The sequence below is a fragment of the Panulirus ornatus genome, chromosome 73 (genome assembly GCF_036320965.1).
Source record: "Panulirus ornatus isolate Po-2019 chromosome 73, ASM3632096v1, whole genome shotgun sequence".
Classification (NCBI taxonomy): Eukaryota; Metazoa; Arthropoda; class Malacostraca; order Decapoda; family Palinuridae; genus Panulirus; species Panulirus ornatus.
Genome location: NC_092296.1, coordinates 11,420,160 through 11,447,164, shown reverse-complemented (window position 1 = coordinate 11,447,164; position 27,005 = coordinate 11,420,160). Strand labels below are relative to the sequence as shown.

General features: G+C 40.1%; 1 protein-coding gene across 2 annotated transcripts in view; it reads left to right on the top strand.

Moving 5' to 3' along the window:
• Positions 1 to 4,896: 4,896 nt before the first annotated feature.
• Positions 4,897 to 27,005, top strand: part of LOC139748282 (dnaJ homolog subfamily C member 25 homolog) — a 191,819-nt gene continuing 169,710 nt past the window's right edge. For both annotated transcript variants that reach the window (XR_011712624.1, XM_071661256.1), the window contains exon 1: positions 4,897 to 5,047. Coding sequence is in view for 1 of the 2 variants with exons in the window: in XM_071661256.1 (XP_071517357.1) it covers positions 4,945 to 5,047 (103 nt within the window). In the remaining variant the exon portion in view is untranslated. The remainder of the gene's footprint in view (positions 5,048 to 27,005) is intronic.

The window sequence follows — 27,005 nt, the reverse complement described above, 5'->3', positions numbered from 1 at the left end:
GTCCGTGACTGGTGCTTTTAACATACAAAAAAAAAAAAATTGTTTGGACATTATGAGATCAACATCAAAAAGCCTAGGAAGCTGACAGGAAAAAATTAATAATTATCAATAAAAAGAAAAACAGCCTACAGGTCTGTAGCTGCTTGCAAAACAGTACTAGATAAAATTGAGACAGCACAAAATAAAGCTCTGGGTATTCCAACTGAAGCACTTAAAAACTACTCCCATATCAGAAGTAAACTGTGAATGTTTGGGATATTCTATTAGGAAAAGAATGAGAAAAATATGCAAAAGTTTTACATTACAGATCACTTTCTGTTGAAAGATAGTAAACTGAGAAATTCATTTTTCACAATGAAAAGAGAATTTCACTCTTATATTGGAATCCCTCATCAAACTAAAAACAGCCATTATAAGAGCAAGGAAAATATAATTAAAACTGAACCTTCCTGGACAAATTTCGTCCCCCTAATAAACATCCATCTTATCAACTGAGTCAAAAATAGTCAACCAAACATTCTAAAAGCTATTTTTGGGATTAACTTCACACAAAAATATCCTAAATTCAAGGAAATACATACAGATAGAGTGAGTATTTTGAAGGTTTGTTGAATGTGTTTGATGATAGATTGGCAGATATAGGGTGTTTTGGTCGAGGTGATGTGCAAAGTGAGAGGGTTAGGGAAAATGATTTGGTAAACAGAGAAGAGGTAGTAAAAGCTTTGCGGAAGATGAAAGCCGGCAAGGCAGCAGCTTTGGATGGTATTGCAGTGGAAGTTATTAAAAAAGGGGGTGACTGTATTATTGACTGGTTGGTAAGGTTATTTAATGTATGTATGACTCATGGTGAGGTGCCTGAGGATTGGCGGAATGCGTGCATAGTGCCATTGTACAAAGGCAAAAGGGATAAGAGTGAGTGCTCAAATTTCAGAGGTATAAGTTTGTTGAGTATTCCTGGTAAATTATATGGGAGGGTATTGATTGAGAGGGTGAAGGCATGTACAGAGCATCAGATTGGGGAAGAGCAGTGTGGTTTCAGAAGTGGTAGAGGATGTGTGGATCAGGTGTTTGCTTTTAAGAATGTATGTGAGAAATACTTAGCAAATGGATTTGTATGTAGCATTTATGGATCTGGAAAAGGCATATGATAGAGTTGATAGAGATGCTCTGTGGAAGGTATTAAGAATATATGGTGTGGGAGGCAAGTTGTTAGAAGCAGTGAAAAGTTTTTATCGAGGATGTAAGGCATGTGTACGTGTAGGAAGAGAGGAGAGTGATTGGTTCTCAGTGAATGTAGGTTTGCGGCAGGGGTGTGTGATGTCTCCATGGTTGTTTAATTTGTTTATGGATGGGGTTGTTAGGGAGGTGGATGCAAGAGTTTTGGAAAGAGGGGCAAGTATGAAGTCTGTTGTGGATGAGAGAGCTTGGGAAGTGAGTCAGTTGTTGTTCGCTGATGATACAGCGCTGGTGGCTGATTCATGTGAGAAACTGCAGAAGCTGGTGACTGATTTTGGTAAAGTGTGTGAAAGAAGAAAGTTAAGAGTAAATGTGAATAAGAGCAAGGTTATTAGGTACAGTAGGGTTGAGGGTCAAGTCAATTGGGAGGTAAGTTTGAATGGAGAAAAACTGGAGGAAGTAAAGTGTTTTAGATATCTGGGAGTGGATCTGGCAGCGGATGGAACCATGGAAGCGGAAGTGGATCATAGGGTGGGGGAGGGGGCGAAAATCCTGGGAGCCTTGAAGAATGTGTGGAAGTCGAGAACATTATCTCGGAAAGCAAAAATGGGTATGTTTGAAGGAATAGTGGTTCCAACAATGTTGTATGGTTGCGAGGCGTGGGCTATGGATAGAATTGTGCGCAGGAGGATGGATGTGCTGGAAATGAGATGTTTGAGGACAATGTGTGGTGTGAGGTGGTTTGATCGAGTAAGTAACGCAAGGGTAAGAGAGATGTGTGGAAATAAAAAGAGCGTGGTTGAGAAAGCAGAAGAGGGTGTTTTGAAATGGTTTGGGCACATGGAGAGAATGAGAGAGGAAAGATTGACCAAGAGGATATATGTGTCGGAGGTGGAGGGAACGAGAAGTGGGAGACCAAATTGGAGGTGGAAAGATGGAGTGAAAAAGATTTTGTGTGATCGGGGCCTTAACATGCAGGAGGGTGAAAGGAGGGCAAGGAATAGAGTGAATTGGATCGATGTGGTATATCGGGGTTGATGTGCTGTCAGTGGATTGAATCAGGGCATGTGAAGCGTCTGGGGTAAACCATGGAAAGCTGTGTAGGTATGTATATTTGCGTGTGTGGACGTATGTATATACATGTGTATGGGGGTGGGTTGGGCCATATCTTTCGTCTGTTTCCTTGCGCTACCTTGCAAACACGGGAGACAGCGACAAAGCAAAAAAAAAAGAAAAAAAAAAGATCTAAAAAAGAAGTGAACAGGAATTCACATAATGGTTCAGTCTGTCAGCTACTGCACAAATGGGTTGAATACTTAATGGAATGCACTGTACAAAGAAAGCTGAATTCATTCACAATTTTATAACACTAGAACAGGCAACATGCACTTTACAACTGGTATCATTAGTTTTAGGTGTCAATTCAACTAGTGTAATAGAATCTTTTTGAGCCCCCAAACCAAAACATTCATTGTTAGCATGCAAATGTTAAATGTAATTAAAAATCAATGATAAAAAATTTATAATTACTTCCTAGAAGACTCCATCACACTGTGGTATTATGGGAAATGAGAGAGTAAGTACAGCAGCAAGAAAATCTTCCAGACTATTAGAAATATGTGATAAAAATCCAACTCTTGCTAATAAGGATGTTACTAAAAAAAAATCTCAAAATCCATCTTATTGAACAAAGACATATTGACCTCTGTGGGGTAGTGCTTAGAGTTACTGACCACCGTGAAAGCATGGACTGCCTGGGATCAATCCCACATTGGTACGAATCCTTGCTGTAAAAGCTGGTCCACAGCACATCCGCCTGGTCATCCTTCCCAAGGACCTCACTAATAAAATGGGTACCTGGCATAGAGAAGTGCAACCATATGTGCGCACATGTACATACATAGAGGTAACGACATGGTATGTACATACAAGGGTAAGAGTTGGGACAATACAAGGGTAAAATTCTTGCTCCATAAAACACAAATATTAATCACAGACGCCACACATCTTTTGGAAGACATAAATCTGAAAGACATTGGTGAACATCAGAAAAAGAAAACCAACTACTCAGACAAAATCAAGGCTGAGGCACAGCAGAATCAAAAAGCACATGTAGCAAACAGGTCTGTTAGATTACCCAAACTGCTGAAGCATTTCCTTTGAACTTTCATACATGTTATGAAGCTATGAAGCATGCTCCCTAACATCAATACATCTTTACCACTTGGAGGAGGCAACTATAAAGACAAAAAATTCAAAATAAAAGACGTAACATCCTTTTTGTCAAGTACTGGGGAACCTTGAGGATTGGCTATGATACTTTCTTCCCTCAAACAGCTAAGCTGTTTAATTCTCTTCCTTCATTTGTCTTACCCTTTTCCTATAACCATTCTTTCTATATGAGTCAGAGTCTACAAACACCTGCAGAGCCATAATCAATTCCTATTACCTTCTACTTTGGCATTTTTCTTTCACCTGAGATGGCTCTCCCTAGAGAAGGTTTTGCTTGTCACGTCGGTCACTAAACAAAAAAAAAAAGATCAAATTAGTACATCGTATCATCTCGATATCCAATTGATACTGTCACCATACTACTCTAGATTCAAAAGGAGTCTAAGTAAGGAATGCGGTATTGTTAACGTTAAGCACATCCAACTAATTTGGCTAGATCTAATTTGATTGAAAGTTTATCCGATTTTCTTTTTATGTAGTTTGAATTATTTTCACCTTCAGTACTACCGGAAACCCCTAATCTTGGTGATTTCCCTCACCCCAAACTCCAGTACCAACTAGGGGGTTCCCAACTAACGATGGAGGACCGTGTTGAGGAGGATCTGAAAAGGTCATGATTTACTGTACAAACAACCACATTAAACACCATAATTTCATCTTCCAAAAACGAGGAGGTTCACGACGGGGAATACTATGGTGGGACCTATCAGATAAGGCAATTCCGGGTCTCGTACCATACATGACCTTTAAATATTCAATATGCCAATGATATGTTACCCTTACGACCCGTGCATCTCCTCACTACCAGCATAATCTTACACTTATTAACTGAGAACAATTATAGATTTACGCTGCTTACATAGCCAGATGTAGACATTAAAATGTAAACGTTTATGCCAGAGGTTATAACACTCATTAAACAACATGTGAGAGTTAGGTAAAATACGCAACCTTTCAAAAGTTTCCAACTTTGCTGCACAACAGCCAAGGAATTGGGTTCGATTGGATGAAAATAACTCAAAAGTAAAATAGTTCGATATCATAACAGTGAGTCAAGTAAAAAGGTCATTAATAATCTATTATATATTATGATTACTTATGAGACGTAGTGATAGGTAAATTACTTAAGTTTTACACAAGATACAGTAAGTCTAAGTTAAAGCCAAAGTTGGAATGATATATTAGTTTTATAGATAAATAGATGTTTAATAACTTGCCTCGTAATATTACCGAAATTGAAATCGATGCTAATTCTTAGATTAAAGATGAATATTTCTAAACATGTTGAAAAACTTTGTTGATTAATAAAAGTATTTTTTGCGATTTAGTTAAGAATAATAAAGTATAAATATACTATGAAACGATAATTTTAAGACTTTTACATCAATTATTTATTTTGAAAGAATTTAAAATCGTTTAAAAGAAAAATGATAAAGAATACATTATAATATTCCAATTTTGAATCGCATGTGTTGATGTCAGTGACAGTGTGAGGCTGGCAGGAGACCAGTAGAGGCTGGTGGATATCAACCAGCGATGATGTGGCGCTTTCTGCTCTTGTATTCCCTCTGTATTGTTTTCCAACCCACCAATGGCTACGTTGAAGATTATTACTGCGGTGAACACAATTGCTATGAACGTGAGTTTATATTTTGTTTAAGGTATTAGTGGGTTTTCTAGAGCATCACACATGTTTACATTGGTTACAGCTTGCGTCATCTGGTTGTTGACCTGTGAGGCACGTCCTGGTTGTTCCGGGTTTCCTGACAGATGTAGCTACATGTGCCAGGTCACCACACCTGTAGCTCCCTACTGGAATCAATGACCTTATTCATGGTACACGGGATCACCATCCTTAGGGCTAGAAGACCAGTATTAGATGGTAGAGGTTGAACTTCAGGGAATTACTGAAGGAAACGTGGGGCTTATTGAACTGAATTTACTAATATATGCCCATTTTAGAAAGGCTGAGGCTATTAGCACGGCCTGAGTGTATCCTTACACTGGATGAACTATTTATATGGACACCAGGGGCGTATCAAGAGGATGGGTTACCGGGGACAATCAACCCTCTGAGCTAAAAACATACAAGAAACTTAATGATGATTATATTTTTACAATTATTAGAACGTTAGTTATTTTCCTTTTGTGTGTTTTGCACTTTTTATTATGATCAGTGAAACAACCCTTTTGTTTACACAACCTTCCTGAAACACTGACAGGTTCTATATAATCGAAATTGTCTCTACCAACAGAAACAACAATTTATCTCATTGAAAGCTTCCAAGAATTGTTACCAGCTCCTTTATGTTATTAGATATTATAGATTAATTTTCATTCAAAACTTAGAAAAGTTTCTAAAAAAATGTTGTGTACAACATCTGTATTTAATTTTATGAAAATTTGACTAATATTAGTAGTTGAATTTGACATCCAAATAATTAAAAAAAAGTGCCAAGTTTTCTAAGATACAAAGTGTTCATAAATACCACTTACTTTTAAAGCTTTCCATCATTGGCTAAGCAACTTCATAATTCGTCCTCCCTTTGATATAATACTGGAAACGTGCTCTCTGTGTTTTGACAGTAGTAACATCTTGTTTACACGGCAGTCATGTATACGGACAGCAGATAGCGATCTAAATTGCTTCTGTAAATTTTGACAGATGAGCTCATGACACAGCTGCCATGTATTTTGTTTATGGTGGACTATTGTTGTGGTATGAGAAATCATTGATTTATTTAAAGTCCTGGTAAGTCCAGGTTAGATGTACCACAGATGTAGCTTTGGAATGTGAGTGATTTTGTCATGCAACAGTAATGTACTAAAAGGGAAATGGAAGAAGAGGGATGGAGCATATGTGTTTATGAATAAGGATAATTGACCAGTTTAGCTAATTTTCTCTTGGTAATATAGTACTGTATGGTGTTTAAAGAATGGACTAAGAGTTGCAGAACATGTGGAGTATTTTTATATATGTTATTCTGTAGTACTTAGAAAGGTCATATTAGTGTGATTTGTGAATATTAGGGAAGATGAGGTAATTTAACCTAAAGATAGGGAAAACAGATAAAGTCAACAGAACTTCAGAAAACCATACCTAATCTCCTTGGAGGAAACATACCAGATACACCTCTACCCTACTTTAGCATTGCACCAACCTTCTACGAGCAGCCATTCCATAAAGTCCCCAGCAGCACCTCACATTAATTCTTTTGGTCTGGAATTAAATTTTTTGGCCCTTCCCAGGTGTGTAAAAAAATAAAAAACTATTTTTTGATATACATGGGGTGTTCAGTGTTGTAAATGGAAATGGTGAAGAGCTTGTAGATTTATGTGCTGAAAAAGGACTGGTGATTGTGAATACCTGGTTTAAAAAGCGAGATATACATAAGAGAGCGTTATTGGATTACGTGTTAATTGACAGGTGCGCGAAAGAGAGACTTTTGGATGTTAATGTGCTGAGAGGTGCAACTGGAGGGATGTCTGATCATTATCTTGTGGAGGCTAAGGTGAAGATTTGTATGGGTTTTCAGAAAAGAAGAGTGAATGTTGGGGTGAAGAGGATGGTGAGAGTAAGTGAGCTTGGGAAGGAGACTTGTGTGAGGAAGTACCAGGAGAGACTGAGTACAGAATGGGAAAAGGTGAGTACAATGGAAGTAAGGGGAGTGGGGGAGGAATGGGATGTATTTAGGGAATCAGTGATGGATTGCGCAAAAGATGCTTGTGGCATGAGAAGAGTGGGAGATGGGTTGATTAGAAAGGGTAGTGAGTGGTGGGATGAAGAAGTAAGATTATTAGTGAAAGAGAAGAGAGAGGCATTTGGACGATTTTTGCAGGGAAAAAATGCAATTGAGTGGGAGATGTATAAAAGAAAGAGACATGAGGTCAAGAGAAAGGTGCAAGAGGTGAAAAAGAGGGCAAATGAGAGGGTGAGAGAGTATCATTAAATTTTAGGGAGAATAAAAAGATGTTCTGGAAGGAGGTAAATAAAGTGAGTAAGACAAGGAAGCAAATGGGAACTTCAGTGAAGGGCGCTAATGGGGATGTGATAACAAGTAGTGGTGATGTGAGGAGATGGAGTGAGTATTTTGAAGGTTTGTTGAATGTGTTTGATGATAGAGTGGCAGATATAGGGTGTTTTGGTCGAGGTGGTGTGCAAAGTGAGAGGGTTAGGGAAAATGATTTGGTAAACAGAGAAGAGGTAGTAAAAGCTTTGCGGAAGATGAAAGCCGGCAAGGCAGCAGCTTTGGATGGTATTGCAGTGGAATCTATTAAAAAAGGGGGTGACTGTATTGTTGACTGGTTGGTAAGGTTATTTAATGTATGTATGACTCATGGTGAGGTGCCTGAGGATTGGCAGAATGCGTGCATAGTGCCATTGTACAAAGGCAAAGGGGATAAGAGTGAGTGCTCAAATTACAGAGGTATAAGTTTGTTGAGTATTCCTGGTAAATTATATGGGAGGGTATTGATTGAGAGGGTGAAGGCATGTACAGAGCATCAGATTGGGGAAGAGCAGTGTGGTTTCAGAAGTGGTAGAGGATGTGTGGATCAGGTGTTTGCTTTGAAGAATGTATGTGAGAAATACTTAGAAAAGCAAATGGATTTGTATGTAGCATTTATGGATCTGGAGAAGGCATATGATAGAGTTGATAGAGATGCTCTGTGGAAGGTATTAAGAATATATGGCATGGGAGGAAAGTTGTTAGAAGCAGTGAAAAGTTTTTATCGAGGATGTAAGGCATGTGTACGTGTAGGAAGAGAGGAAAGTGATTGGTTCTCAGTGAATGTAGGTTTGCGGTAGGGGTGTGTGATGTCTCCATGGTTGTTTAATTTGTTTATGGATGGGGTTGTTAGGGAGGTGAATGCAAGAGTTTTGGAAAGAGTGGCAAGTATGAAGTCTGTTGTGGATGAGAGAGCTTGGGAAGTGAGTCAGTTGTTGTTCGCTGATGATACAGCGCTGGTGGCTGATTCATGTGAGAAACTGCAGAAGCTGTTTGGTAAAGTGTGTGAAAGAAGAAAGTTAAGAGTAAATGTGAATAAGAGCAAGGTTATTAGGTACAGTAGGGTTGAGGGTCAAGTCAATTGGGAGGTAAGTTTGATTGGAGAAAAACTGGAGGAAGTAAAGTTTTTTAGATATCTGTGAGTGGATCTGGCAGCGGATGGAACCATGGAAGCGGAAGTGAATCATAGGGTGGGGGAGGGGGTGAAAATTCTGGGAGCCTTGAAGAATGTTTGGAAGTCGAGAACATTATGTCGGAAAGCAAAAATGGGTATGTTTGAAGGAATAGTGGTTCCAACAATGTTGTATGGTTGCGAGGCTTGGCCTATGGAGAGAGTTGTGCGCAGGAGGGTGGATGTGCTGGAAATGAGATGTTTGAGGACAATGTGTGGTGTGAGGTGGTTTGATCGAGTAAGTAAGGTAAGGGTAAGAGAGATGTGTGGAAATAAAAAGATCGTGGTTTAGAGAGTAGAAGAGGGTGTTTTGAAATGGTTTGGTCACATGGAGAGAATGAGTGAGGAAAGATTGACCAAGAGGATTTATGTGTCAGAGGTGGAGGGAACGAGGAGAAGTGGGAGATCAAATTGGAGGTGGAATGATGGATTTAAAAAGATTTTGAGTGATCGGGGCCTGAACATGCAGGAGGGTGAAAGGCGGGCAAGGAATAGAGTGAATTGGATCGATGTGGTATACCGGGGTTGACGTGCTGTCAGTGGATTGAATCAGGGCATGTGAAGTATCTGGGGTAAACCATGGAAAGTTCTGTAGGGCCTGGATGTGGAAAGGGAGCTGTGGTTTCGGGCATTATTGCATGACAGCTAGAGACTGAATGTGAATGAATGGGGCCTTTGTTGTCTTTTCCTAGCACTACCTTGCACACATGAGGGGGGAGGGGGATGGCATTCCATGTGTGGCAAGGTGGCGATGGGAATGAATAAAGGCAGACAGTGTGAATTGTGTGCATGGGTATATATGTATGTGTCTGTGTGTGTTTATATATGTGTACATTGAGATGTATAGGTATGTATATTTGCGTGTGTGGACGTGTATGTATATGCATGTGTATGGGGGTGGGTTGGGCCATTTCTTTCGTCTGTTTCCTTGCGCTACCTCGCAAACGTGTGAGACAGCGACAAAGCAAAATAAAATAAAATAGATAAAATATTTTTTGATTGGTGAAAAGCTCTGCAAAAGATGTAGAAAAAATGCTCCTATTTTTTTTCTTTTTAAGAATTAAGACAACTGTTACTAATTTAGGATAAATGCATTATTGAATTGGCCAAGTCAGTCATGTGTACATAAGATACATTTGTCCATATTTTCTCACACATGTGAACAGGTGCAGAAATTGTATTGTTCATGTCTTGCAAATTAAGAACTTGGTATTTGTAGTTTAGGGAAAGCTTGCTCTACTGGGCAATCCTAAGTATGGGCAGCAAGGGTTTGGCTGTGGGCATTTTATGAAGAGTCTTAGGAAAGACTCACAACTGTACACCATGGTCATTGACAGGTCACTAAAGCCTTCTGACAGCTCCAACGATTCATCCTTTGTTTGGGTTACCACAATTAGCCAGCCAACAGAGTGAACAGAATTCAGCTTGTGGCTGGAAACCATGTAACTTTGTTAAGGAAAACAGTGCCCTCACTGCACTTGCCTTGCATGAGGACAGTAGTACTGAAAGAGTTGATGCTAGCAAGATTTTTAAGGATTTTATTGTCATTTTTAGAAGTCTTTAACCTAATTTTATATGTCCCCATGCACAGCAAGGTACAGGGCCTCCCATGCTGTTTATTGATCACATCTTTCACCTGTGTTTTGGAACCAAGCATTGAAGATCATTTTCAGTATACCCTTCCATCTCCAGTTTGATTTCTTTCTTGTTCCCTCCACTTCTGGCATATATATTCTTGGTCAACATCTCCTCACTCATTCTTTCCGTATGTCCAAACCATTTCAGCTCTCTCAACCACAGTCTTCTTATTACTGTATGTGTCTCTTACTTCTTCATTATGTTTGCCATTTACTAATCTTGGTTACACATCAACAATTGAAATTTCCTTACCAAATTACAATTCTTCTGCACATTCTGTGTGATAGAAATAAGGAAAACAAAGTGGATGGTGTAGTCTTCTCTTTGTTAAAGTACACTTAAATCCCATAGTAAGAAATGTTGTAGCCGTTGAGAATGTCAGCTTCAGTTTATGGAAATCAGATATAAACCACTAGAAAATAACAGTAGAACTAATTTGTAGGCCCTGCACAAATGCTGTAGTTGGATGAAATATTTTATGATCTGTTAAGAGAAATTTGTGGTGAACAAGATCCTATTATAAAAGATTTTAATTACCAGTGTGTTGTTAGAGGAATCCCTTTCCATTAACTCTGGGCATGAACTCAACCTTGATTTGCTTGATAGTGCCCTAATCCAATTAGTAGAGAAACCACTCATGATGAGAACAAGATATAATTCTAAGTACAAATGGGAATCTTGTAAACAATGTTGAAGTTGAAGAAACGTTTTGCACAAGTGATCACAGACAAATTACTTTTCTGATCACTTTCAACAGTGTATGTAATGTGACATGAATGTAGCTCAGAAAAGCTTCAGTAAAACCTTCAAAGCAGTAGAAGGAACACATGCCAATGCTTAGTAGATGTTCTGTTTCTTAAACAAAGCCAAGGTGGTAGCTCATTGAAATAAGAAATGCCTGTTTAAAGATGTAGCTCATAAGAAACACACAAACCAGTAACCAGCATGATAGATTAAGTTATGTAAGTTTGCATAGAGAAAGTAAGAGAGTCATACAACAGAGTAAATGTCAGCATTAAGCATATATTGTTGAAAATAACAAAAAGACCCTAGAAGGAGTTTTTCTGTTATGTTAGAAGTAAGCGAGTCATTACCCAGTCAGTTGGTCCATTAATTGCAGAAAATGGTGACATGATTCAAGAGAATGAATCCATGGCAAAAATCCTAAATGACTTTCTTGCATCTGTGTTTACGATCAAAGACACAAACCACGGCCTAAATCCATTTTCATAGGTAAGAGAGGAGAACATTTTGCAAGAAATTGACATAAAGGCTGAATGGAATGAAAATAAATGAAATGGCAAATCTTGATAAATTTTCTGTGGACACTGAAAGAGGCTAAAAATGGAATAGTTAACCCTTGACTGCCCATTTCAATAAGGCACTTGCTACAGAAAAGTTTCAGATGCATGAAAGTATGCCAGTGTAACACCAATATTCAAAAAAGGTAAAAAGTCACTGCTTAGACATTATCATCCGTTAAGCTTAATGTCTGTAATAGTAAAACTTTTGAGAGCCATCATTCAAGATAAAATTGTAAACTGTTTAGGGACTACCCCTAAGTAAACAATGCTCAGCATGATTTTTGGAGAAATAGCTCATGTTTGATGAATCTGCTTGATGCTTTTATGGTATAATCAGCATGATTTATGAAAGTAAAACGGTTGATGTCATCTATCTAGATGTTCAAAAAGCATTTGATAAGGTTTCAGTATCAAAGGTCACTAGCAAAAATTGAGTCCATTGGTACTGATGGGGTTTCATTTTGGTGATAGAAAATTTAACTGGGATAGAAATTTTATTGACTGGCTGTAAACAAATAAGTGTGATTAAGTTCAAGCCTCAGAATGATTTGATGTATTTATTGGTGTGCCACAAGTCATTCTGGAAACCAGTTCTTTTTCCCAAGTATATTATTGATACTGAGAATGTGCTGTATGACAAGATATCAAAATTTGTTGATGATACAGTTTTGGAAAATGAATCTCCAAATGAAATTTGATGTTTACATCTTCAAACTGGTATAGACAAACTGTTGGATTGGGCTCATAGGTGGCAAATGAATTTTGATATCGATAACAGCAAAATTTTACTTTTGGTAGAAAAAACAAAAAAGGCAAGCTACAGTATGAATTCCGTTTAACTACAAAGGGTAAATGAGGAAAAAGCCTTGAGCAAATAATCTCTTGTAACTTGAAACCAAGGAAGCAGGTCATAGTGGTAGTAAAAAGAGCATACACAAATCTTGGATTCATTGATAAGGCCTTGGAATGTAAGTCCAAGAAAATCATTCTTCATCTTTACAATTTATGGGTTCACCCATATTGTGAATAGTGTTCAGATTTGGTCACCCTACTTGAAAAAAAGACATAGTAAGAATAAAGAGAGTTCAGCATTGAGCTCCCAAGATGATCCTTAGATTATGAGATAATCTATGAGAAATGATTAAATGACTTGTATCTCTTTAGCTTAGAAAAGAGAAGGGTAAGAGGTAGTCTAATAGAAATATTCAAAATTATCAAAGGTTTTGATAATCTTGAACTGTCAAACTACCTGAGACTTGATTTGTCTGAGTTTGCTTGTGGTAATGGATACAAACTCACAGGCAAATGTTTTACCACAAATGAGGTTAAGTTCTTTTTCTTCAACAGGATTATTAACATTTTTTTATTATATTCTCATTTTGTTTTGTCGCTGTCTCCCGCGTTAGCGAGGTAGCGCAAGGAAACAGACGAAATAATGGCCCAACCCACCCACATACACATGTATATACATACACGTCCACACGTGCAAATATACATACCTATACATCACAACGTATACATATATATACACGCACAGACATATACATATATACACATTCATAGAACATACAAAGCTCCAACAGCCAGGATCGAACCTGCGACCCCTTGTGCAAGAGGCAGGCATGCTAACCGCTAGGCTAAGGGACTGTATAATAGGAAACAACTATTCGAAATACTAAGTACTCGAATACCCTTCATCTCGCAATGGTGAGCAACGGGGTCTATCGGTTGTTTCCGAACAGAACACATAGCCAGCTGATAGCGTTTTACCGAACCTGACTGTACAACGCGGAGTTATATGAATACGAATAAAGTGTATATGAATGCGCACCTTCATAGAACATACAAAGCCCCAACAGCCAGGATCGAACCTGGGACCCCTTGTGCAAGAGGCAGGCATGCTTACCGCTAGGCTAAGGGACCGTATAATGGGAAACAACTATTCGAAATACTAAGTACTCGAATACTCTTCGTCTCACAGTGGTGAGCTACGGGGTCTATCGGTTGTTTCCGAACAGAACACATAGCCACCTGATAGCGTTTTACCGTACCTGACTGTACAACGCGGAGTTATATGAATATGAATAAAGTGTATATGCCTGCCTCTTGCACAAGGGGTCCCAGGTTCGATCCTGGCTGTTGGAGCTTTGTATGTTCTATGAAGGTGCGCGTTCATATACACTTTATTCATATACACTTTATTCGTCGCCTTCTACGACACGTGAGGAATGCGTGGGAAGTATTCTTTCTCCCCCATCCCCAGGGATTATTAACATTATTTATTTATTTATTTTGCTTTGTCGCTGTCTCCCGCATTTCCGAGGTAGCGCAAGGAAACAGACGAAAGAAATGGCCCAACCCACCCCCATACACATGTATATACACACACGTCCACACACGCAAATATACATACCTATACATCTAAATGTACACATACATATACACACACAGACACATACATATATACCCGTGCACACAATTCACACTGTCTGCCTTTATTCATTCCCATCGCCACCTCGCCACACATGGAATGCCATCCCCCTCCCCCATCATGTGTGCGTGGTAGCGCTAGGAAAAGACAACAAAGGCCTCATTCGTTCACACTCAGTCTCTAGCTGTCATGCAATAATGCCCGAAACCACAGCTCCCTTTCCACATCCAGGCCCCACACAGCTTTCCATGGTTTACCCCAGACGCTTCACATGCCCTGATTCAATCCACTGACAGCACGTCAACCCCGGTATACCACATCGATCCAATTCACTCTATTCCTTGCCCTCCTTTCACCCTCCTGCATGTTCAGGCCCCGATCACTCAAAATCTTTTTCACTCCATCTTTCCACCTCCAATTTGGTCTCCCACTTCTCCTCGTTCCCTCCACCTCCGACACATATATCCTCTTGGTCAATCTTTCCTCACTCATTCTCTCCATGTGCCCAAACCATTTCAAAACACCCTCTTCTGCTCTCTCAACCACGCTCTTTTTATTTCCTCACATCTCTCTTACCCTTACATTACTTACTCGATCAAACCACCTCACACCACACATTGTCCTCAAACATCTCATTTCCAGCACATCCACCCTCCTGCGCACAACTCTATCCATAGCCCATGCCTCGCAACCATACAACATTGTTGGAACCATTATTCCTTCAAACATACCCATTTTTGCTTTCCAAGATAATGTTCTCGACTTCCACACATTCTTCAAGGCTCCCAGGATTTTCGCCCCCTCCCCCACCCTATGATTCACTTCCGCTTCCATGGTTCCATCCGCTGCCAGATCCACTCCCAGATATCTAAAACACTTTACTTCCTCCAGTTTTTCTCCATTCAAACTTACCTCCCAATTGACTTGACCCTCAACCCTACTGTACCTAATAACCTTGCTCTTATTCACATTTACTCTTAACTTTCTTCTTTCACACACTTTACCAAACTGAGTCACCAGCTTCTGCAGTTTCTCACATGAATCAGCCACCAGCGCTGTATCATCAGCGAACAACAACTGACTCACTTCCCAAGCTCTCTCATCCACAACAGACTGCAAACCTGCCCCTCTTTCCAAAAGTCTTGCATTCACCTCCCTAACAACCCCATCCATAAACAAATTAAACAACCATGGAGACATCACACACCCCTGCCGCAAACCTACATTCACTGAGAACCAATCACTTTCCTCTCTTCCTACACGTACACATGCCTTACATCCTCGATAAAAACTTTTCACTGCTTCTAACAACTTGCCACCCACACCATATATTCTTAATACCTTCCACAGAGCATCTCTATCAACTCTATCATATGCCTTCTCCAGATCCATAAATGCTACATACAAATCCATTTGCTTTTGTAAGTATTTCTCACATACATTCTTCAAAGCAAACACCTGATCCACACATCCTCTACCACTTCTGAAACCACACTGCTCTTCCCCAATCTGATGCTCTGTACATGCCTTCACCCTCTCAATCAATACCCTCCCATATAATTTACCAGGAATACTCATCAAACTTATACCTCTGTAATTGGAGCACTCACTCTTATCCCCTTTGCCTTTGTACAATGGCACTATGCACACATTCCGCCAATCCTCAGGCACCTCACCATGAGTCATACATACATTAAATAACCTTACCAACCAGTCAACAACACAGTCACCCCCTTTTTTAATAAATTCCACTGCAATACCATCCAAAGCTGCTGCCTTGCCGTCTTTCATCTTCTGCAAAGCTTTTACTACCTCTTCTCTGTTTACCAAATCATTTTCCCCAACCCTCTCACTTTGCACACCACCTCGACCAAGACACCCTATATCTGCCACTCTATCATCAAACACATTCAGCAACCCTTCAAACTGCTCACTCCATCTCCTTCTCACATCACCACTACTTGTTATCACCTCCTCATTAGCGCCCTTCACTGAAGTTCCCATTTGCTCCCTTGTCTTACGCACTTTATTTACCTCCTTCCAGAACATCTTTTTATTCTCCCTAAAATTTAATGATACTCTCTCTCCCCAACTCTCATTTGCCCTTTTTTTCACCTCTTGCACCTTTCTCTTGACCTCCTGTCTCTTTCTTTTATACATCTCCCACTCAATTGCATTTTTTCCCTGCAAAAATCGTCCAAATGCCTCTCTCTTCTCTTTCACTAATACTCTTACTTCTTCATCCCACCACTCACTACCCTTTCTAATCAACCCACTTCCCATGCTTCTCATGCCACAAGCATCTTTTGCGCAATCCATCTCTGATTCCCGAAATACATCCCATTCCTCCCCCACTCCCCTTACTTCCATTGTTCTCAACTTTTTCCATTCTGTACTCAGTCTCTCCTGGTACTTCCTCACACAAGTCTCCTTCCCAAGCTCACTTACTCTCAATTAACACGTAATCCAATAACGCTCTCTGGCCATCTCTCCTACTTACATACGTATACTTATGTATATCTCGCTTTTTAAACCAGGTATTCCCAATCACCAGTCCTTTTTCAGCACATAAATCTACAAGCTCTTCACCATTTCCATATACAACACTGAACACCCCATGTATACCAATTATTCCCTGAACTGCCACATTACTCACTTTTGCATTCAAATCACCCATCACTATAACCCGGTCGCGTGCATCAAAACCACTAACACACTCATTCAGCTGCTCCCAAAACACTTGCCTCTCATGATCTTTCTTCTCATGCCCAGGTGCATATTCATCAATAATCACCCGTCTCTCTCCATCAACTTTCAGTTTTACCCATATTAATCAAGAATTTACTTTCTTACATTCTATCACATACTCCCACAACTCCTGTTTCAGGAGTACTGCTACTCCTTCCCTTGCTCTTGTCCTCTCACTAACCCCTGACTTTACTCTAAAGACATTCCCAAACCACTCTTCCCCTTCACCCTTGAGCTTCGTTTCACTCAGAGCCAAAACATCCAGGTTCCTTTCCTCAAAACATACTACCTATCTCTCCTTTTTTCACATCTTGGTTACATCCACACACATTTAGACACCCCAACCTGAGTCTACAAGGAGTATGGGCACTCCCTGCGTGACTCCTTCTGTTTCCCATTTTTTAGAAAGTTAAAAATACAAGGAGGGGAGGATTTCTGGCCCCCTGCTCCCGTCCCCTCTAGTCGCCTTCTATGACACATGAGGAATGCGTGGGAAGTATTCTTTCACCCCTATCCCCAGGGATAATATATATATATATATATACATACACTCACCCCACTCTGAGCCTTCGAGGAGGATGAGCACTCCCCGCGTGACTCCTTCTTCTGTTTCCCATTTTAGAAAGTTAATACAAGGAGGGGAGGATTTCTGGCCCCCCGCTCCCGTCCCCTCTAGTCGCTTTCTACGACACACGAGGAATACGTGGGAAGTATTCTTTCACCCCTATCCTCAGGGATAATATACATATATATATACATATACACACACACACATACATACGCACATATACACACACACACACAAACATATATATACATATGAAAAATGTAAGAAACAATTTAGAAAACTGAAACTTCTAGCTTGAAATGAATGAAAAAATGAAACATGAATCTTTCATATACAATACAAATGTGTACATAAAATATGATGCCTTTTAAGATACTTTGTAAAAAAAATTTACTTTAGAATATCAAGTGAATACTCCATCAGCAGCTGCTGTCAAACGAAGCTCAAGGGTAAAGGGGAAGAGTGGTTTGGGAATGTCTGGGGAGTAAAGTCAGGGGTTAGTGAGAGGACAAGAGCAAGGGAAGGAGTAGCAATACTCCTGAAACAGGAGTTGTGGGAGTATGTGATAGAATGTAAGAAAGTAAATTCTCGATTAATATGGGTAAAACTGAAAGTTGATGGAGAGAGGTGGGTGATTATTGGTGCATATGCACCCGGGCATGAGAAGAAAGATCATGAGAGGCAAGTGTTTTGGGAGCAGCTGAATGAGTGTGTTAATGGTTTTGATGCACGAGACCGGGTTATAGTGATGGGTGATTTGAATGCAAAGGTGAGTAATGTGGCAGTTGAGGGAATAATTGGTATACATGGGGTGTTCAGTGTTGTAAATGGAAATGGTGAAGAGCTTGTAGATTTATGTGCTGAAAAAGGACTGATGATTGGGAATACCTGGTTTAAAAAGCGAGATATACATAAGTATACTTATGTAAGTAGGAGAGATGGCCAGAGAGCGTTATTGGATTACGTGTTAATTGACAGGCGTGCAAAAGAGAGACTTTTGGATGTTAATGTGCTGAGAGGTGCAACTGGAGGGATGTCTGATCATTATCTTGTGGAGGCTAAGGTGAAGATTTGTATGGGTTTTCAGAAAAGAAGAGTGAATGTTGGGGTGAAGAGGGTGGTGAGAGTAAGTGAGCTTGGGAAGGAGACCTGTGTGAGGAAGTACCAGGAGAGACTGAGTACAGAATGGAAAAAGGTGAGAACAATGGAAGTAAGGGGAGTGGGGGAGGAATGGGATGTATTTAGGGAATCAGTGATGGATTGCGCAAAAGATGCTTGTGGCATGAGAAGAGTGGGAGGTGGGTTGATTAGAAAGGGTAGTGAGTGGTGGGATGAAGAAGTAAGAGTATTAGTGAAAGAGAAGAGAGAGGCATTTGGACGATTTTTGCAGGGAAAAAATGCAATTGAGTGGGAGATGTATAAAAGAAAGAGACATGAGGTCAAGAGAAAGGTGCAAGAGGTGAAAAAAAGGGCAAATGAGAGTTGGGGTGAGAGAGTATCATTAAATTTTAGGGAGAATAAAAAGATGTTCTGGAAGGAGGTAAATAAAGTGCGTAAGACAAGGGAGCAAATGGGAACTTCAGTGAAGGGTGCAAATGGGGAGGGATAACAAGTAGTGGTGATGTGAGAAGGAGATGGAGTGAGTATTTTGAAGGTTTGTTGAATGTGTTTGATGATAGAGTGGCAGATATAGGGTGTTTTGGTCGAGGTGGTGTGCAAAGTGAGAGGGTTAGGGAAAATGATTTGGTAAACAGAGAAGAGGTAGTGAAAGCTTTGCGGAAGATGAAAGCCGGCAAAGCAGCAGGTTTGGATGGTATTGTAGTGGAATTTATTAAAAAAGGGGGTGACTGTATTGTTGAGTGGTTGGTAAGGTTATTTAATGTATGTATGACTCATGGTGAGGTGCCTGAGGATTGGCGGAATGCGTGGATAGTGCCATTGTACAAAGGCAAAGGGGATAAGAGTGAGTGCTCAAATTACAGAGGTATAAGTTTGTTGAGTATTCCTGGTAAATTATATGGGAGGGTGTTGATTGAGAGGGTGAAGGCATGTACAGAGCATCAGATTGGGGAAGAGCAGTGTGGTTTCAGAAGTGGTAGAGGATGTGTGGATCAGGTGTTTGCTTTGAAGAATGTATGTGAGAAATACTTAGAAAAGCAAATGGATTTGTATGTAGCATTTATGGATCTGGAGAAGGCATATGATAGAGTTGATAGAGATGCTCTGTGGAAGGTATTAAGAATATATGGCTTGGGAGGCAAGTTGTTAGAAGCAGTGAAAAGTTTTTATCGAGGATGTAAGGCATGTGTACGTGTAGGAAGAGAGGAAAGTGATTGGTTCTCAGTGAATGTAGGTTTGCGGCAGGGGTGTGTGATGTCTCCATGGTTGTTTAATTTGTTTATGGATGGGGTTGTTAGGGAGGTAAATGCAAGAGTTTTGGAAAGAGGGGCAAGTATGAAGTCTGTTGGGGATGAGAGAGCTTGGGAAGTGAGTCAGTTGTTGTTCGCTGATGATACAGCGCTGGTGGCTGATTCATGTGAGAAACTGCAGAAGCTGGTGACTGAGTTTGGTAAAGTGTGTGAAAGAAGAAAGTTAAGAGTAAATGTGAATAAGAGCAAGGTTATTAGGTACAGTAGGGTTTAGGGTCAAGTCAATTGGGAGGTGAGTTTGAATGGAGAAAAACTGGAGGAAGTGAAGTGTTTTAGATATCTGGGAGTGGATCTGGCAGCGGATGGAACCATGGAAGCGGAAGTGGATCGTAGGGTGGGGGAGGGGGCGAAAATTCTGGGGGCCTTGAAGAATGTTTGGAAGTCGAGAACATTATCTCGGAAAGCAAGAATGGGTATGTTTGAAGGAATAGTGGTTCCAACAATGTTGTATGGTTGCAAGGCGTGGGCTATGGATAGAGTTGTGCGCAGGAGGATGGATGTGCTGGAAATGAGATGTTTGAGGACAATGTGTGGTGTGAGGTGGTTTGATCGAGTGAGTAACATAAGGGTAAGAGAGATGTGTGGAAATAAAAAGAGCGTGGTTGAGAGAGCAGAAGAGGGTGTTTTGAAGTGGTTTGGGCACATGGAGAGAATGAGTGAGGAAAGATTGACCAAGAGGATATGTGTCGGAGGTGGAGGGAACGAGGAGAAGAGGGAGACCAAATTGGAGGTGGAAAGATGGAGTGAAAAAGATTTTGTGTGATCGGGGCCTGAACATGCAGGAGGGTGAAAGGAGGGCAAGGAATAGAGTGAATTGGAGCGATGTGGTATACTGGGGTTGACGTGCTGTCAGTGGATTGAATCAAGGCATGTGAAGCGTCTGGGGTAAACCATGGAAAGCTGTGTAGGTATGTATATTTGCGTGTGTGGACGTATGTATATACATGTGTATGGGGGGGTTGGGCCATTTCTTTCGTCTGTTTCCTTGCGCTACCTCGCAAACGCGGGAGACAGCGACAAAGTATAAAAAGAAAAAAAAAATATATATATATATATATATATATATATATATATATATATATATATATATATATATATATATTTTTTTTTTGCTTTGTCGCTGTCTCCCGCGTTTGCGAGGTAGCGCAAGGAAAGAGACGAAAGAAATGGCCCAACCCACCCCCATACACATGTATATACATACGTCCACACACGCAAATATACATACCTACACAGCTTTCCATGGTTTACCCCAGACGCTTCACATGCCCCGATTCAATCCACTGACAGCACGTCAACCCCGGTATACCACATCGCTCCAATTCACTCTATTCCTTGCCCTCCTTTCACCCTCCTGCATGTTCAGGCCCTGATCACACAAAATCTTTTTCACTCCATCTTTCCACCTCCAATTTGGTCTCCCTCTTCTCGTTCCCTCCACCTCCGACACATATATCCTCTTGGTCAATCTTTCCTCACTCATTCTCTCCATGTGCCCAAACCATTTCAAAACACCCTCTTCTGCTCTCTCAACCACGCTCTTTTTATTTCCACACATCTCTCTTACCCTTACGTTACTTACTCGATCAAACCACCTCACACCACACATTGTCCTCAAACATCTCATTTCCAGCACATCCATCCTCCTACGCACAACTCTATCCATAGCCCACACCTCGCAACCATAAACATTGTTGGAACCACTATTCCTTCAAACATACCCATTTTTGCTTTCCGACATAATGTTCTCGACTTCCACACATTCTTCAAGGCTCCCAGGATTTTCGCCCCCTCCCCCACCCTATGATCCACTTCCGCTTCCATGGTTCCATTCGCTGCCAGATCCACTCCCAGATATCTAAAACACTTCACTTCCTCCAGTTTTTCTCCATTCAAACTCACCTCCCAATTGACTTGACCCTCAACCCTACTGTATATATATATATATATATATATATATATATATATATATATATATATATATATATATATATATTTTTTTTTTTTTTTTTGCCGCTGTCTCCCGCGAAAATGTAAGAAATAATTTAGAAAACTGAAACTTCTATCTTGAAATGAAATTAAAAAAAAAATGAATGTCACATTATGGTTCAACCTCTGGCTGTGGAAAAAGGGAAATGTATAATTTATTTACACAAACGTTGATAGTAATTTTCATCAATTTAACGACTGTATCATACTGCCTGGACCACTTCTCTTATTATGAAACTGGAATATTGGCTTACGATGTTTCTCAATTGTCTTCATTACACAAAGTACAACCATATCTTTGATACATGAGGGTAGGTAGTTGGTCATCCGCCATAATAAAGCCTTGACAGACCAATAGTTTATCTAGACCTCAACTTTTCCAGTACATTTATGAAAAACATCTTTTTGGTTTCTATCACTTTGAAAAATTCTCCCTTTGTTCACATTTCAATGAAAGAATAAGCTTCAATTATTAACATATGGAATGATTTTCTTCAACAGATTGTTAATGTATGGAAAGATTTGCCAGTTAGAGTTGTTGAATGCAGATTTATAGATATGTTTAAGAATAGATGATAATATAAATATTTTGCTTCACCATCACAAATCTTATTTGCTCTTCCTTTGTCACACACAATTTGCAGGATATTTTCTTTGAGGAACCCAATAGTCTGTTGCTGATTGAATTCCATTGTATTCCTTTGTTTATTGTCCTTAACATTTCATTTTCAACACATCCCCCTCCTCTGCACATCCTCATCTATAGCCCACTCATTTCATCCATACGATATTGTTTGGATGACTATATATTCAAGCCTACCCATTTTTGCCCTCCTTGTTGACAGCCTATTATTCCACATATTCTTTAAGGCTCCCAAAACCTTAGCTCACTCACCCTCCCTCTGACTCACTTATGTTTCCATAGTTCCATTTTCTGCCATGTCCACACCCAGGAATTTAAAACACTTCTTCCAAAATTTCTTCATTCAAACTCACATCTCATCTAGCCTGTCTCTCTACCCTGCTAAACGTAATAACCGTGCTTCTATTCACATTTATTTTCAGCTTCCATTTTCATTCAATTTTCCAAACTGTCACCAACTTCTGCAGTTTGTCTCTTGAATTTGCCACCAGTGCAGGGTCATCAGCACACAACCACTGACTCATGTCTCAGGGCCCCCTTCATCCCTGACAAACTCCATATTCAACCTTGGAACCACTTGCTTTCCATTCTTTGTATTCATACATGTGCCTTACACCCTTGATAAAAACTAATCACAGCTTCTAGCAGTCTTCCTCCCACATCACATATTCTTAAGAGCTTCACAAGGCATCTCTATCAAACGTATCCTGTGCTTTCTCAAATCCATAAATACCACATACAAATCTTTTTGTTTCTCTAAGTATTTGTCCCATACATTTTTTAAAGCAAGAGCCTGATCCATACATCCTCTACCACTTCTGAATCCACATTGTTCCTCTCCAGTTTGATGGTCTGTACTTGCTTTCACAATCCCAATCACTACTTCCCCATACAGTTTACCAGGTACATTAGATGAACTTATATCAATGTAGTATGAACGCTTGCCTTTGTCCCCCTTGCCTTTATACAATACATTCATTTTGTCAATCCTCAGGCGCCTCTCTGTGATCCACATGCACTTTGAAAATCCTAACTAACCAATAAACAACAGTCACCCCCCTTTCTTAAGAAATTTGACTGCAATATTATCCACACAGTCACCTTGCCACATATCTTAAGGCTTTCATAACATCTCTCTCCACCAAACTACTCTCCATGATGTTCTTTCTTTGGAACAATATTAACCTTCTTTCAAAGCACTTTCATATTCTTGAAGTTTTCTGATACTGTCTCACCTCAATCTCATTTGCCACCTTTTTGAACCTCTGCATCTTCCTCTTGACCTCCTGTTGCTTTCTCTTATGCAAATGCTCCCCGAAATACATCTGAGTACCATTCTGACCAGCTGGTAATATCTCAAAATGGGTGTAAGTCGAATGTATGTCAGCATGACATGGAGAATTCATAAACCTGTACAGCATTCTTTTATCCTACTCAATTTCTATCATGACTATCTCGTTTTTTATCAGCCAGCTTTATTATATGATTCTCTAGTTTATTTGAGATTCTTTAGTTCGTGGATTGATTCCTCCAAACTTTTAGTGAACTTTTTGACAGCTCCTTTATCAGCACTTGAATGTTGTTCAAGCTATATCTTCTTTTAAATCTATTGAACCAACCATGCCTTGCAACTGCTTTAAAGTTTTCAGTGTGATCCTCTATTGCTTGCTCCTTCAAATTCTCAAAAATGCTTCTAGCCTTAGCCTGAATTGTTAGTAAGCTTAGTGGTATACATTTTTTAATTTGATCTTCCATCCACAGTATCAACAGCTTTTCCATTTTATGGATGGGCTGTTGTTGCTTTGTTATCATAGATTTCGTACTTGCCAAACCTTTCACTGCTTCACATATTTTTTGATTGTACTTTAAAGTTTTGGAGACCGTTGATTGGAACAACTGTAGATCAGGTGCAATCACATTAACTTTTTTTCCTCCATATTGGGTGATTACTTTCATTTTTAATTCCATATCAAGCATCTTTCTTGGCTTCTTGCCACATCTTTCATCATTTTTTCTTTTTTTTTTTTTGCCGCTGTCTCCCGCGTTTGCGAGGTAGCGCAAGGAAACAGACGAAAGAAATGGCCCAACCCACCCCCATACACATGTATATACATACGTCCACACACGCAAATATACATACCTACACAGCTTTCCATGGTTTACCCCAGACGCTTCACATGCCTTGATTCAATCCACTGACAGCACGTCAACCCCGGTATACCACATCGCTCCAATTCACTCTATTCCTTGCCCTCCTTTCACCCTCCTGCATGTTCAGGCCCCGATCACACAAAATCTTTTTCACTCCATCTTTCCACCTCCAATTTGGTCTCCCTCTTCTTCTCGTTCCCTCCACCTCCGACACATATATCCTCTTGGTCAATCTTTCCTCACTCATTCTCTCCATGTGCCCAAACCATTTCAAAACACCCTCTTCTGCTCTCTCAACCACGCTCTTTTTATTTCCACACATCTCTCTTACCCTTACGTTACTTACTCGATCAAACCACCTCACACCACACATTGTCCTCAAACATCTCATTTCCAGCGCATCCATCCTCCTGCGCACAACTCTATCCATAGCCCACGCCTCGCAACCATACAACATTGTTGGAACCACTATTCCTTCAAACATACCCATTTTTGCTTTCCGAAATAATGTTCTCGACTTCCACACATTCTTCAAGGCTCCCAGAATTTTCGCCCCCTCCCCCACCCTATGATCCACTTTCGCTTCCATGGTTCCATCCGCAGCCAGATCCACTCCCAGATATCTAAAACACTTCACTTCCTCCAGTTTTTCTCCATTCAAACTCGCCTCCCAATTGACTTGACCCTCAACCCTACTGTACCTAATAACCTTGCTCTTATTCACATTTACTCTTAACTTACTTCTTTCACACACTTTACCAAACTCAGTCACCAGCTTCTGCAGTTTCTCACATGAATCAGCCACCAGTGCTGTATCATCAGCGAACAACAACTGACTCACTTCCCAAGCTCTCTCATCCCCAACAGACTTCATACTTGCCCCTCTTTCCAAAAGTCTTGCATTCACCTCCCTAACAACCCCATCCATAAACAAATTAAACAACCATGGAGACATCACACACCCCTGCCGCAAACCCACATTCACTGAGAACCAATCACTTTCCTCTCTTCCTACACATACACATGCCTTACATCCTCGATAAAAACTTTTCACTGCTTCTAACAGTGATGGTTTTTTTTCTCTTCCTCACCCTCTTCTGTTGGGTTAAATACAAAAATGGTTTAATCCAGCTTGAAAATTTTATTAGGTTTATTTGAATAAAATGCACATGCTGAATGGTAACTGAGAGAGATGCTGTGATGTACACAGTGGCAGGATTGTCTGACATTCACTGTCATATGCATACAGCTGTTAGCACTGGCAGACATAAAACCAAGCATGATTTTTATAGTTAAGTATATTTTTTATATTTTTTCTGGTTGTATGTACAGATGGTAACAAGTCACATGGGTCGTAAGTAGGGGAGCATCTGTGCATCTCCCAATTATTTAAACTTTCCCTGTAATGGTCGTAAGTCACATAGGCCATAAGTAGGGGAGCATCTGTACATCCCCCAGTTATTTAAGCTCTTCCCCTGTAAGTACTGCCTGTATACCTCTCTTTTCTCTTTCAATTAAAACTTTTCTTCATTATCCCACCTCTCACTAACCTTTCTGACTTTCCCAGCATGCACATGCCACACATATCCCTCACACATTTCAGGACTGCATCCCTAAATGCCTCCTGTTCCTCACCCACTCTTATCTTTGTTAGTCTCATCTTTTCCCATTCCACACTCAATCTTTCCTGATGTTTCTTAACACAAGTCTTTTCAAGCTCGCTTTTTTCTCATTTTTCTCACATGATGTTTCTTACCGAAAAAATTTGGCAAATCTTACCCTAGTTCATACTAGGTAATGATCGGACATACTGCCAGCTGCCCCTCAGCACATTCACATCCAAGTCTCTTCTTTATATGCCTGTCAATGTCAGTGTAATTCAGTACTGCTTTTGATCAGTTTTCCTGCTTACAATATATAATTGTGTATGTATAAACCAGGTATCTCCATCACCAACCCTTTTTTCAGCAACTAACTTTACAAGCTGTTCACTCTTTTCACTCACATTACTGAATACTCCATGCTCCCCAATTATACCCTTAACTGTCACATCACTCGTCTTTGCGTTTAAATCACCCTTCCTTGATAACCAGTCTCTTGCATCAAAACTGTCGATGCTCTCATTCTGCTGCTCCCAGAGTACTTTTTTATGTTGAAAGCTACAATCATGGACAAAAGTCCACTTCAAGGGTGGGCCTTATTGAAATATAGAGAGGACTATAAAAGGGAAAAAGAAGAGACAAGGGAAAGTATTTACAAATACTGGAGGGAGTGAAAAACCTGTCTTTTAGAATGAGCTGGGTCATATTTATTAGGAAAGATGGAGGGCTCCAAAGCTTCAAGTTGCAAGGAAAGAAAAAGTTATTAAAAAGGCCCACTCTTGAGTTGCCAACGGTCACACAGTTATCATATGATGCAGTAGCTGCCTCTCATGATCTTTATTCTCATGGCCAAGTGCATTAGCAGTAATAATCTCCCATCTTTCACTATGCAGTTTAAATTTTACCCTCATCAGTCT